This window comes from Eriocheir sinensis, chromosome 6, assembly GCF_024679095.1.
Source record: "Eriocheir sinensis breed Jianghai 21 chromosome 6, ASM2467909v1, whole genome shotgun sequence".
Classification (NCBI taxonomy): domain Eukaryota; kingdom Metazoa; phylum Arthropoda; class Malacostraca; order Decapoda; family Varunidae; genus Eriocheir; species Eriocheir sinensis.
Window position 1 is genome coordinate 21568835 of NC_066514.1, and position 13874 is coordinate 21582708.

A 13874-nucleotide genomic window follows, 5' to 3' on the forward strand; every position below is an offset into this window, starting at 1 on the left:
TGCCATGATTTTAACCCCCAAAATAGATGATACATAACTGATCACAAATGCTTTGATATATATTATGAAATGGTTTGTGTGAGGGGTGATTTTTCTCATTTTTCTCGCTTGGAGGGACCATTAAGAAACATGATCCCCGCTGCTACCGGGTTAAAATGGAAAGCAGACAGTACACAAACAAAATCAAGGTGCCCAACTTTAGAATAGGGAACTGAGAAGGCTTAAGAGAACACCTGGCAGGAATCAAGTGGGTGGAGTTCATGAAAAGGTCAGGTCAGGCCAACCACCGAGGGGATGGACGCCTCAATGAGAGGATTAGTGGCGGGGAGGGAGAAAGTGTTGTCAATTTAGTGGAAAATCCGCTAAATCAGGATTAGTTCTCTGGTATGCTGCGGATATCTTACCCTTACCATGGACAGCGGATTTTCAGAGGATTTTTATTCAGCCTAGCGGGAATTCATATATCTAGTAGAAATATCACCACAAGGATTACTGGGAAGGCTGTAAGGTGTGGTGTCCATGGACCCAACAGTTAAAAAAAATTGAAAATCTGTGGCACAATTTGTCAGTTGCAAAATGGCATGAGAATCAGGCCACAGATGTTTTGTGGGTGGAAACTGGTAACTACAGAGATGCCTTAGGGAATAATGTTTTACAAGAACTTTATGATCTGGTAATTAGCCTTTTAACCTGAGAACATCGGCAGACCCTTTTTAGGGCTTTCATGAGTCTTGGCTGTGGTACGGTGGACCCTAAAAAGGGCTCACCATAAAACACCTAATTTGAGCTAATTGTAGGCGGTGGTGGCATAGCACAACCCACCATGAATGCCCTGGGTCATTGTGGTGGGTGAGTGATCTTGAGGTGGGCTTTTTTGTCATAGGTGGTGCTGTAAGGTCATGGCAGACTGAATTAGCTATCCATACAGTAATCACTTGTCAAATTCTCTATAGCAGACAACAAGCGACTCTCGGCTAGATGCCACGCGTCACGAGACTGTTTATTTTGTAACAAACACCACCCAAAAAGAATGGAGTTTGAGTATGAGTAAATATTTTTAATGGCTTTGTGGTTATGAGAGGAGTACTCTGATGTACGTTCCATGCTCTTTTTCTTAGTCTCAAAATGCAGTGTAATTTTGTCGTTTCTCAGCCACTTCTCGTCTTTCCCATAGCCGAAGCCCACGGGTTAATGGTTGTGTTGAACTGTAGGCAAATGAGTTCCTCCTGTCCCCTGAATGGTTGAGAGCAAGGATAACGTGTCACCAGCCAATGTTATTACTCTGGTTGATCTCATTTCTTTCCCACTGCTCCCTCTCACACACACAAAATAGCTATAATGGTTGAACAGGAAAAAAAATCTTTCCAATGATACTCACTGCTGTTGTTTGAAGCAATACCACATGTACTCTGAGGTGCCTCGGTGGGTTTGGTCAATGCCGTGGACGTGCAGCACTAGGCGTCGCAGAGGACAGGTGTAGGGTGTAGCCAGCACACTCAGCAGACGGTCATTCATGTAGTCATAGTCTAAAGTTAATACCTGCAAGATGGACTCCTCTCAAATATGTATCAAGAGCATCCTAAGTGGTTTTTATTACATTACCTTAATATTACAAATGGACCTATTTGTTTCATTTACCTAATGGGCAAAACTAAGAATTTGGAAGCTCTACCCTGTACATTGCTATCAGGTCTCCTCTTTCTCTTCTTCTCTCCAGGGTTGTGAGCCCCTTGCTATTGAGTCTCTCCTCATAAGTCCGATCTCTAAGTTCCGGTTCCATCTTAGTTGCCACTCCCTGCACTCTTTCCAGCTTCCTTATGTTCTTCTTTTCGTGAGGAGACCAGACCACTGCTGCATACTCCAACCTTGGCCTTATCATTGTAACTATTATTTTCTTCATCATCTCATCCAAGCACACAACCCTTCATGCAGTTGTTCCCTGATACATTTAGGAGTGAAGGAGTGGAGACCCCTGTAGTTCCACACAATCGATGGGTGAATAATTATCTCTCCCATAGTACACCAAGTGTCAGACATAACCCTAAAAATGCCCCAAAATCCATTTCCATTCCTTTAACCCGGTAGCAGCGGGGATCATGTTTCTTAATGGTTCCTCTAAGCGAGAAAAATGAGAAAAAATCACCCCTCACACAAACCATTTCATAATATATATATCAAAGCATTTGTGATTAGATTATGTATCATCTATTTTGGGGGGTTTATATCATGGCACAAATTTGGCCCGTCGCTGCTACACGGTAAAGCCACAAATTTGGCCCGTCGCTGCTACACAGTAAAGCCACAAATTTGGCCCGTCGCTGCTACACAGTAAAGCCACAAATTTGGCCCGTTGCTGCTACACAGTAAAGCCACAAATTTGGCCCGTCGCTGCTACACAGTAAAGCCACAAATTTGGCCCGTCGCTGCTACACAGTAAAGCCACAAATCTGGCCCGTCGCTGCTACCGGGTTAAAACGCCACGAAACAACCAATTCACATAAGTGTGTAGAAGACCATATTGTAAGGTAAGAGGTATATTCATGAGATATCCTGTGAGTTGTTATGTTGCCCACTATACTCATCCCGACCTCAACCCGGTAGCAGCGACGGGCCAAATTTGAGGGGGGGTGAGGCAGCCCCCTCTCGCCACCCAAGCTCGAGAAGACTATAATAATGTTTGCAGGGGACAACTGTATTTTGAATTTCTCATATTTTGATTATATTTGATGTAAATATGCATTTTTAACCCGGTAGCAGCGATGGACCAAAGTTGTGGCTTTTTTTTTCTTTTCTACAGCAGAGGAGTCAGTTCAAGGGCATAAAAAAAGGTAACAAATGTTTAAAAAAAAGCCTGCTACTCACTGCTCCTAAAAAGAGTTAGAGGAGTGGCCGAAAGATAGGTCAATTTCGGGAGGAGAGGTGTCCTGATACCCTCCTCTTGAAAGAGTTCAAGTCGTAGGCAGGAGGAAATACAGATGAAGGAAGATTGTTCCAGAGTTTACCAGCGTGAGGGATGAAAGAGTGGAGATGCTGGTTAACTCTTGCATAAGGGATTTGGACAGTAAAGGGTGTAACAGTGTAGCAGCGACGGGCCAAATTTGTGCCATGATATAAACCCCCCAAAATAGACGATACATAATCTGATCACAAATGCTTTGATATATATTATGAAATGGTTTGTGTGAGGGGTGATTTTTTCTCATTTTTCTTGCTTGGAGGGACCATTAAGAAACATGATCCCTGCTGCTACCGGGTTAAATCCCATATTTCAGACAATTTAGAGAGTGACAAACATAAAAAGAAGAAAATGCAGAGACGAATGAGACCTTTGGTAAAAGTATATGTTCTGTTTTCCTAAAGAACAAGGTGCTTTAGGCAACTTCATGATTATGGGGCACTTTCACAGTCATTTTGTTTGTGTTGATCGTTACCAATCGCGGCGATCACCGTGAAACTGGCCGATGGGGTAGTGGCGGCTGCGGGGTTAGCCTAGCCCCGCACCTTGGCACACACTCTCAACACCTCTCACCCCCCATACGCCAGTTTCATGTGGAAAACTACAGCGTCGATCGCCGCCATTGGTAACGATCAAAACAAACAAAGTGACTGTGAAAGCTCCCCTAAGCCTTTCTGCTTGTTTTACTTGTTTTACTTACAGCATTCCCTCCAACCTTACACACCTGTAGGGCTGTGAAAGGAGAGAAGTTGTCAGGTGCTATGTCCAGCAGAGCGTAGGAGTTTGGATCATACTTCACGGAGGCTAACCCAAGGGTGGAGATGGAGCTTGACTGGTGGTGTGCCAGAAGGGGAAGAAATATATCCACTTGATCTGTCAAATCCTGGATGCAACCAAGGACAAGGGTGCGAAGATTTCTGCTGTTGCTGATGATGCTCTGTAGTGATTCTTGAGCACTGTGGACAGATAAGTATTAGCTCTTAGTATTCAGATGATGTAGAGTAGACCATTTAACTCCTTCACCAGGCTCACAGCATATTCGGGAATGACATGAGGGCCAATTTTGAAACACCACCACTGAATATACCTAGATATAAGCCATGAAACTAAACATAATCATCATGTATTATATATCAGCATAAGGGGAATTAAATGGTGCACAAAGAAAAACATAAATTCACTGATAATTTTAAGGTGGATACATAAACTTACAAGAAAAATGAGATACTGTGTTGATCAGGTATTCACTGAAAAGTTGGAAAGTTTGGTTTAGTCGGCGCAACATCTGTGGTCATATGCCGGAGAGAGACAGAAGGGGAAGGAATTATAGGAGAAGGGAACAGACCCCAGGAGACGGGACACAACCCCCAATTAATACCTGGTACCCATTCACTGCTGGGTGGACAGGGGCATAGGGCATTGGAAAAGCCGCCCAAATTTTTCCACTCCGCCCGGGAATCGAACCCAGGCTCTCTCGGTTGTGAGCCGAGTGTGCTAACCACTGCACCACGAAGCCCCCCTCAAATACAGAAAACTACACAGCAATATTACAATAGTTTATGAGTGACACTTTAATAATAAAAATAATTCACCTTTCAATGAACTGGTAAGATGACCTTGAGCAGGGAAGACAGCGAGGATGACTTGCATTATTCTTGTTGTTATTGTTGTTGTTGTTGCTGTGGCGAAGATAGTATGGTCTGTCATGGCCTTTGGTGAACGTGTGGCAGTGGCTTGGGAGTAGTATAAGTTCTTCCACCTGAAAATACACAGAATAACATACTTAATCGAGATCTTCCACCTTAAAATACACAGAATAACATACTTAATCGAGATCTTCCACCTGAAAATACACAGAATAACATACTTAATCGAGTTCTTTCACCTGAAAATACACAGAATAAGATACTTAATCGAGATCTTCCACCTGAAAATACACAGAATAACATACTTAATTGAGATCTTCCACCTGAAAATACACAGAATAACATACTTAATCGAGATCTTCCACCTGAAAATACACAGAATAACATACTTAATCGAGATCTTCCACCTGAAAATACACAGAATAACATACTTAATCGAGATCTTCCACCTGAAAATACACAGAATAACATACTTAATCGAGATCTTCCACCTGAAAATACACAGAATAACATACTTAATCGAGATCTTCCACCTGAAAATACACAGAATAACATACTTAATCGAGATCTTCCACCTGAAAATACACAGAATAACATACTTAATCGAGTTCTTCCACCTGAAAATACACAGAATAACATACTTAATCGAGATCTTCCACCTGAAAATACACAGAATAACATACTTAATCGAGATCTTCCACCTGAAAATACACAGAATAACATACTTAATCGAGATCTTCCACCTGAAAATACACAGAATAACATACTTAATCGAGATCTTCCACCTGAAAATACACAGAATAACATACTTAATCGAGTTCTTCCACCTGAAAATACACAGAATAACATACTTAATCGAGATCTTCCACCTGAAAATACACAGAATAACATACTTAATCGAGATCTTCCACCTGAAAATACACAGAATAACATACTTAATCGAGATCTTCCACCTGAAAATACACAGAATAACATACTTAATCGAGATCTTCCACCTGAAAATACACAGAATAACATACTTAATCGAGTTCTTCCACCTGAAAATACACAGAATAACATACTTAATCGAGATCTTCCACCTGAAAATACACAGAATAACATACTTAATCGAGATCTTCCACCTGAAAATACACAGAATAACATACTTAATCGAGATCTTCCACCTGAAAATACACAGAATAACATACTTAATCGAGATCTTCCACCTGAAAATACACAGAATAACATACTTAATCGAGTTCTTCCACCTGAAAATACACAGAATAACATACTTAATCGAGATCTTCCACCTGAAAATACACAGAATAACATACTTAATCGAGATCTTCCACCTGAAAATACACAGAATAACATACTTAATCGAGATCTTCCACCTGAAAATACACAGAATAACATACTTAATCGAGATCTTCCACCTGAAAATACACAGAATAACATACTTAATCGAGGGTGTACCAGTCCCCTATACAGATCAATACACCAGTTTATACCAGGGGTTGGATTTACTGAAGGCTTACTAGAGGGAAGCCAAATTGTCGAGTCCACTTGGGTGTTGGCTCCTGCAGGTTCATTTCTCCCCTCTGCTCTGCCACACAGTCTATTTGTCCCCTCTGCTCTGCCACACAGTCCATTTGTCCCCTCTGCTCTGCCACACAGTCCTTTCCTCCCCTCTGCTCTGCCACACAGTCCATTTGTCCCCTCTGCTCTGCCACACAGTCCTTTCCTCCCCTCTGCTCTGCCACACAGTCCTTTCCTCCCCTCTGCTCTGCCACACAGTCCTTTCCTCCCCTCTGCTCTGCCACACAGTCCTTTCCTCCCCTCTGCTCTGCCACACAGTCCTTTCCTCCCCTCTGCTCTGCCACACAGTCCTTTCCTCCCCTCTGCTCTGCCACACAGTCCATTTGTCCCCTCTGCTCTGCCACACAGTCCATTTGTCCCCTCTGCTCTGCCACACAGTCCATTTGTCCCCTCTGCTCTGCCACACAGTCCATTTGTCCCCTCTGCTCTGCCACACAGTCCATTTGTCCCCTCTGCTCTGCCACACAGTCCATTTGTCCCCTCTGCTCTGCCACACAGTCCATTTGTCCCCTCTGCTCTGCCACACAGTCCATTTGTCCCCTCTGCTCTGCCACACAGTCCCAACACCTATTTTTTCCTCTCATATGTTGCCTATACCTTACATATGAGAGGAGGAGATAGGTGTTGGGACTGTGTGGCAGAGCAGAGGGGAGGAAAGGACCCGTGGGAGCCAACGCCCAAACACTCTACAATTTGGTTTCACTATAACACCGTAAGTGCTTACAAAATTCATGTTGTAGAAATTACTCGAATTATTGTTAATTTGTGTAATTTATTTATGTAAATATGGTGATGGGTTAAAGTTATAGTATTTAATGGTAAATGTTTGCCATCAAGATTTTTTTATATTTATTTTTTTTACGTCTATGCCTATAGCGCTGGTAGGCTTGCTTGAGGGGCCTGGATGGTAGTCGGCCCCAGCCCGTCATGGTGCAGGCAAGTGTTTATAGTGGCGCCATCTTCTCTTGGCTCATGCTGCCCCCCGGAACTCATTCTTGATTCACTTGGACGGTTTCCTCTAGAGTCTGGGTTGATAGGTGGTCTTCAGGACAGCATGTGGGTAGTTTTAAGCCACTCGGCGGTGACTGAAAAATCCAAGGTGGTAGCGTGGGGATTCGAACTCGCGTCGTCCAAATTTGTCAGCATGGTCTCTCATTATAGTGATGTGGCAGTGTACCAAGTTGGCGACAGAGATTAGAACCACCACTTTTACCAGATCATTTCAGAGGCCTAGAACAGTGGCGTATCAAGGATTTTTCCCTAAGGGGGCAAACACTTGAAAAATTTCTCCAAGACATTTGGCACCAGAAGCAGCACTCTTTGATGTTAAATTCTACCAGAAAGAAAGGAAGGAGGGAGGGAAGGTTGAGGTAAGGGAAGGGGAAGGAAGAAAGGAGGAAGGGAAGGGAAGAGAAGGGAAAGGAAGGGAGGAAAGTTTGGTTTAGTGGGAGCAACATCTGTGGTCATATGCCGGAGAGAGACAGGAGGGGAAGGAATTATAGGAGAAAGGAACAGATCCCAGGAGACAGGACACAACCCCCGATTAATACCTGGTACCCATTCACTGCTGGGTGGATAGGGGCGTAGGGTATCGGAAAAGTCGACCAAATTTTTCCACTCTGCCCGGGAATTGAACCTGGGCTCTCTCGGTTGTGAGCAGAGAAGGGAGGAAGGGAAGGTTGACTTAGGGGAAGGAAAAGTAGGAAAGGAGGAAGGGAAAGGTGAGTTAGGGGAAGGGGAGGGAAGGGAAGGTTGAGTTAGGGGAAGGGGAAGGAAGAAAGGAGGAAGGGAAGGGAAGGTTGAGTTAGGGGAAGGGGAAGGAAGAAAGGAGGAAGGGAAGGGAAGGTTGAGTTAGGGGAAGGGGAAGGAAGAAAGGAGGAAGGGAAGGGAAGGGAAGGTTGAGTTAGGGGAAGGGGAAGGAAGGAAAAAATCACCCCTCACACAAACCATTTCATAATATATATCAAAGCATTTGTGATCAGTTTATGTATCATCTATTTTGGGGGGTTTGAATCATGGCACAAATTTGGCCCGTCGCTGCTACACGGTAAAGCCACAAATTTGGCCTGTCACTGCTACACGGTAAAGCCACAAATTTAGCCAGTCACTGCTACACGGTAAAGCCACAAATCTGGCCCGTCACTACTACACGGTAAAGCCACAAATTTGGCCCGTCGCTGCTACACGGTATAGCCACAAATTTGGCCCGTCACTGCTACACGGTAAAGCCACAAATTTGGCCCGTCGCTGCTACACGGTAAAGCCACAAATTTGGCCCGTCACTGCTACACGGTAAAGCCACAAATTTGGCCCGTCACTGCTACACGGTAAAGCCACAAATTTGGCCCGTCACTGCTACACTGTAAAGCCACAAATTTGGCCCGTCGCTGCTACATGGTAAAGCCACAAATTTGACCCGTCACTGCTACACAGTAAAGCCACAAATTTGGCCCGTTGCTGCTACACGGTAAAGCCACAAATTTGGCCTGTTACTACGGCAAAGCCACAAATCTGTTCAATCACTGCTACACGGTAAAGCCACAAATTTGGCCTGTTGTTGCTACACGTAAAGCCCAAACACAAATTTGGCCGATCACTGCTACATGCAAAGCCACAAATCTGGCCCGTCACTGCTACACGGTAAAGCCACAAATTTGGCCCGTCACACATTGCTACGGTAAAGCCACAAATTTGGCCCGTTGTTGCTACACAGTAAAGCCACAAATTTGGCGTGTCTGCCATACACAGTATAGCCACAAATTTGGCCCGTCACTGCTACACGGTAAAGCCACAAATCTGGCCCGTCGCTGCTACACAGTATAGCCACAAATTTGGCCCGTCACTGCTACACGGTAAAGCCACAAATCTGGCCCGTCGCTGCTACACAGTATAGCCACAAATCTGGCCCGTCACTGCTACACGGTAAAGCCACAAATCTGGCCCGTCGCTGCTACTGGGTTAAGAGCTAAAAGTTACTGCACTTCATCACATCACCACAGAAACACTACATGACATAGAGACTTCAGGTTTGAGGCAGACTGCTACACGGTAAAGCCACAAATTTGGCCCGTCGCTGCTACCGGGTTGAGAAATAATTAAAAGGTACGCCCCAGATCCAGCTTAGACCCGGCTCTCCCTCCACTAAGTTATCTGCTGCAAACAAGGATTTCCTGTTCAAATACTCCCTTAGATCTATAATCCCAGCTAAGTATCCTTATTTCTGGAAGGGCATGGGAGAGAGAAGGTAAATTCATGCCAATCAATCAATCAGCCATTGGGGGCATACGCTGGGGGACACGTGCCATTGCCTACCCTATGATGCCAAGCCCGGGGATTCCTCAAGGCAAGTTTCCAAGCAGGGCTCCTCCCATCCCATGTGCCTCGTGGGTGGATCTATTGCAAAGTCAGTGTTCATGGACTATGCAGGTAAGAGGCCTCGAACCAGTCTTAGAGTAGTCGTTGGTTTAATATAGTCATTCCAGCAGTATCCCAATTCTTCATAGGTACTCATTACCAAAGACATCCATCTGCCTCCTTATCAGGGTAGGAGGTGGCTGAGTGGTTAGCGTGCTGGGCCCACATTCACCGCGTGATGGGCAACGCGGGTTCGAATCCCCACGCTACCACCTCAGATTTTTCAGTCACCGCCGAGTGGCTTAAAACTACCCACATGCTGTCCTGAAGACCAACCATCAACCCGGACTCTAGAGGAAACCGTCCAAGTGAATCAAGAACGAGTTTGGACCAAAAATCTGTGGTCTAGCTATGTTAAGTGGTTGCCAGCCATACATACTGGGTACTGGCTCCACTGCTTTTTATCATTCACATCAATGATTTTGACACAGGAATTAGTAGTGATGTTAGTAAGTTTGCAGATGATACCAAGATCGGTTGAGTAATTCAATCAGATCAGGACGCTAGCATTCTCCAGATGAGCTACACAGACTGTATGATTGGGCAGGGAAATGGCAGATAGAATTCAATGTCCGAAAGGGTAGTATTCTGAGTGTAGGTAGAAATAACCCCTCACACCTCTACTCCTTAACCTGGTAGCAGCGGGGATCATGTTTCTTAATGGTCCCTCCAAGCGAGAAAAATGAGAAAAAAATCATCCCTCACACAAACCATTTCATAATATATATCAAAGCATTTGTGATCAGATTATGTATCTTCTATTTTGGGGGGTTTATATCATGGCACAAATTTGGCCCGTCGCTGCTACCGGGTTAGTGACAGGCCTGGGTGTGAAAGGGATTTATGAGTCTAGGTGAACTCCAATCTCCATCCAAGGGTATTGGGTTTACTTTCAAGGAATGTATGTATATATAGGGGCTCTGAAGTCATCCTCAAGCTTTACTTAGCACTAGTTAGACCTCATCTTGATTATGCAGTCCAGTTTTGGTCACCCTATTATAGAATGGATATCAGGATGTTAGAATCTGTACAGAGGAGGATGACAAAAATTATTCAAGGAGTGAGAAACTTGCCATACGAGGATAGACTTTAGCATTTAAATCTGCATTCTATAGAAAGGCAAAGGTTACGAGGAGACTTGATCGAAGATTATAAATGAATGAAGGGCTAGAATAAGGGGGATGTTAATGGGGTTTTGGTTGTAAAAGGGCTGGGTAGGCCATGTAGTATGGTTTTAACCCGGTAGCAGCGGGGATCATGTTTCTTAATGATCCCACCAAGTGAGAAAAATGAGAAAAAATCATCCCTCAAATGAACCATTTCATAATATATATCAAAGCATTTGTGATCAGATTATGTATCATCTATTTTGGGGGGGTTATATCATGGCACAAATTTGGCCCGTCGCTGCTACACGGTAAAGCCACAAATTTGGCCCGTTGCTGCTACACGGTAAAGCCACAAATTTGGCCCGTTGCTGCTACACGGTAAAGCCACAAATTTGGCCCGTTGCTGCTACACGGTAAAGCCACAAATTTGGCCTGTTGCTGCTACACGGTAAAGCCACAAATTTGGCCCGTCGCTGCTACACGGTAAAGCCACAAATTTGGCCTGTTGCTGCTACACGGTAAAGCCACAAATTTGGCCTGTTGCTGCTACACGGTAAAGCCACAAATTTGGCCCGTCGCTGCTACACGGTAAAGCCACAAATTTGGCCTGTTGCTGCTACACGGTAAAGCCACAAATTTGGCCTGTTGCTGCTACACGGTAAAGCCACAAATTTGGCCCGTCATTGCTACCGGGTTAAGTTAGATACAGTAGAATCTCTTTTATCCGGAATTCAAAACAATGGCAAATTTCTGGCGCCTGAATTTGACAAAATCACCCCCCCCCCTTTTTTTTACGTGTTGTCTGTGGTGCCTCCAGGCTTTCTTGAGAGGCCTTATGGGTGGCCCTTGCCTGTTAGTGATGCAGGCTACGCAGATTTTATTTTATTTATTTTTTTTTTTTTTACGTCTACACCAATATATAGGGCCTGGGTGATGTTGGCCCCAGCCCGTCATGGCACAGGCAAGTGTTTATAGTGGCATCGCATAGAAATAGCTAAGAAAACAAGGGAGACAGTACAACATCCAAACACGGACTTAGTCTAATTCAGCGAGGTGGGACACATGAGAGTTCGTGACGCGATGAGGTTCGGTTACGGACTCAATATTTCCCCACCTTGGTATGCGCTAAGTCTATACACACCGAGTCAAGTCATACGCAGGTTTGTGGGAGGAGACACGGCAGACGTGACTTATGTGTGACGTTGCTTTGAGCCAAACTAGAGAATGTAGAAACAGGGATTTAGAGAAAACGAAGAAAGGCGGACTAATTTAAATCAATCACTTCAACATGCTCTCCCTCACACCCCACACCGTCGTTTGTAGGCATTGGAATTACAGTCATGCAATAGCACAATAAAAAGGCATATTTTTTTCCTCAGTGGCTTGCCTGAACGCGCTGTGAAAGAAAGCAAGCATGCACATCCAGAGTGCACACACGGCCGCAACTTTACTCACCCCTGAACTGGCAGCTATTTTTTTTTTACCTTCAAGTGACGTCATCCCGTTGCTCCGCCCCCTGCACGTACCGGTCGCAGTTTTGAAGCAGAGTGACTTGACTTGGTATATATAGATTTAGGGTATGCGTATCTTCGTCACATAACACGGCCTTGTTACAACATGGTGTTCTGTTTGCATGTCTGTACCCGGCTGTATATATATCCGAACTGTACTCACCTGCAGCGCCAGCGGTGAGAACGGTGGCGCGGAAGCCATTTAAGGGGTCACTCAAGAAACTTTGACACTCCCACGCGCTCATGTGCCCATGCCCTCCCTCACCTCTTCTCTCTCTCTCACTCCAATTCATGAGAGAGAGAGAGAGAGAGAGAGAGAGAGAGAGAGAGAGAGAGAGAGAGAGAGAGAGAGAGAGAGAGAGAGAGAGAGAGAGAGAGAGAGAGAGAGAGAGAGAGAGAGAATGATAAAATAGAGAAGTAACAATGAAATTAAAAAACAGATATAGTATGTTATGCACCAAAGAAAACTTGGGTTGAGTGAGTTGAGTTGAGAGAGAGAGGGAGGGAGGGAGGGCATGGCTGCATGAGTGTGTGGGAGTGTCAAAGTTTGTAGAGTGACCCTTTAACCCTAGAATGGAAACTGTATGCTGTTTGGCACATAAATTAAGGTGTTTTTGAAACTCGCGCTCACTGTGGTTAACCTTGGCATGACTTTTTCAACTCATTCATGGGCATGCATTAGTGCGTTGGGTGCCCTATTGAGGAGACAGTATCACAGTCCGCTTTTCCTTCTCACTTCTCTGGTATGAGTGCCCCGTGTGCCATTCAGCACAGCATTTCCTTCAACGTTATTTTTGTTGTCAAAAAAAGTTTTGGGAGTGGCCATTTTGACACAGGTGTGACGACATGTAGGATTTTTTGGGGGGTCTGAGTATACATTAGCCTTTGTACTTAAAAAATAAAACTATATACATTAGTGATTTTTTTATTTTCTATCATTTTTTTTTATTCGCTGATGCATTATAACGTCCATGTTACGAGGCGGACCGTTCAATGAGTATGACCTGGCAGCATTTCTTTGGTGTGAGGACTTTCATTAGAGTACTTCCATCACGTTGCAAGCAGGAGAATTGCCATTTTCCCTTGTCATTCGATATATGGTTTCCTGTATCAGTGCTATTGTAAAAAAAAAATTGTAAATGTCCTCTTTTTTCCATATTATAAGTAAGCTCAGCAATTTGGTCTTGCTTCGACATCACATGAGAGCCTAGGGACAGGGAAGCAGTGTCACATAGCAGAGAGAGGTGTTTCTTCTGTCCAGCAAAAGGAGCCAGCCAGACCAGGACTTACTGCATTCACTGCAGTAAGCCTGTGTGTCCAAAGCTCTCCAGTGTGCTGTTTGATGAAAGCCATGGATTGGAATGATAGGGAACTAACTTAAATTTACAGTATGTTGCTGCATATTCACCATGATATACCGCCAACTCTGCACATGTAAAATGAGTGTTTTACATTTGTTCCCAGTGACATGTTTCCTGCAACATTGAGGACTCACTGGCTGCCAGGGGCACTGGACACCTCTCAAGGGTTATACAGAATACTTTGTTTTCATATAATTCATATATTTTTTAAGTAAAATTTTAAGTGGAGTAAAGTATTTTATGAAAAAGTTTTTTGATTTTCATAATACATAGAAATGCGATTTGTTTTTTACAGAAAT

The 13874-nt window shown here is 44.2% G+C and overlaps 1 protein-coding gene across 2 annotated transcripts in view; it reads right to left on the bottom strand.

Annotated features, from left to right (window-relative positions):
* The window catches only part of LOC126990089 (F-box only protein 33-like), a 44547-nt gene that overhangs the window by 22702 nt on the left and 7971 nt on the right, over window positions 1–13874 (bottom strand). For both annotated transcript variants that reach the window (XM_050848647.1, XM_050848653.1), the window contains exons 2-4: window positions 4549–4715; window positions 3681–3912; window positions 1379–1539 (exon numbers count right to left, since the gene is read on the bottom strand). In XM_050848647.1, coding sequence (XP_050704604.1) covers window positions 1379–1539; window positions 3681–3912; window positions 4549–4715 — 560 coding nt within the window. The remainder of the gene's footprint in view (window positions 1–1378; window positions 1540–3680; window positions 3913–4548; window positions 4716–13874) is intronic.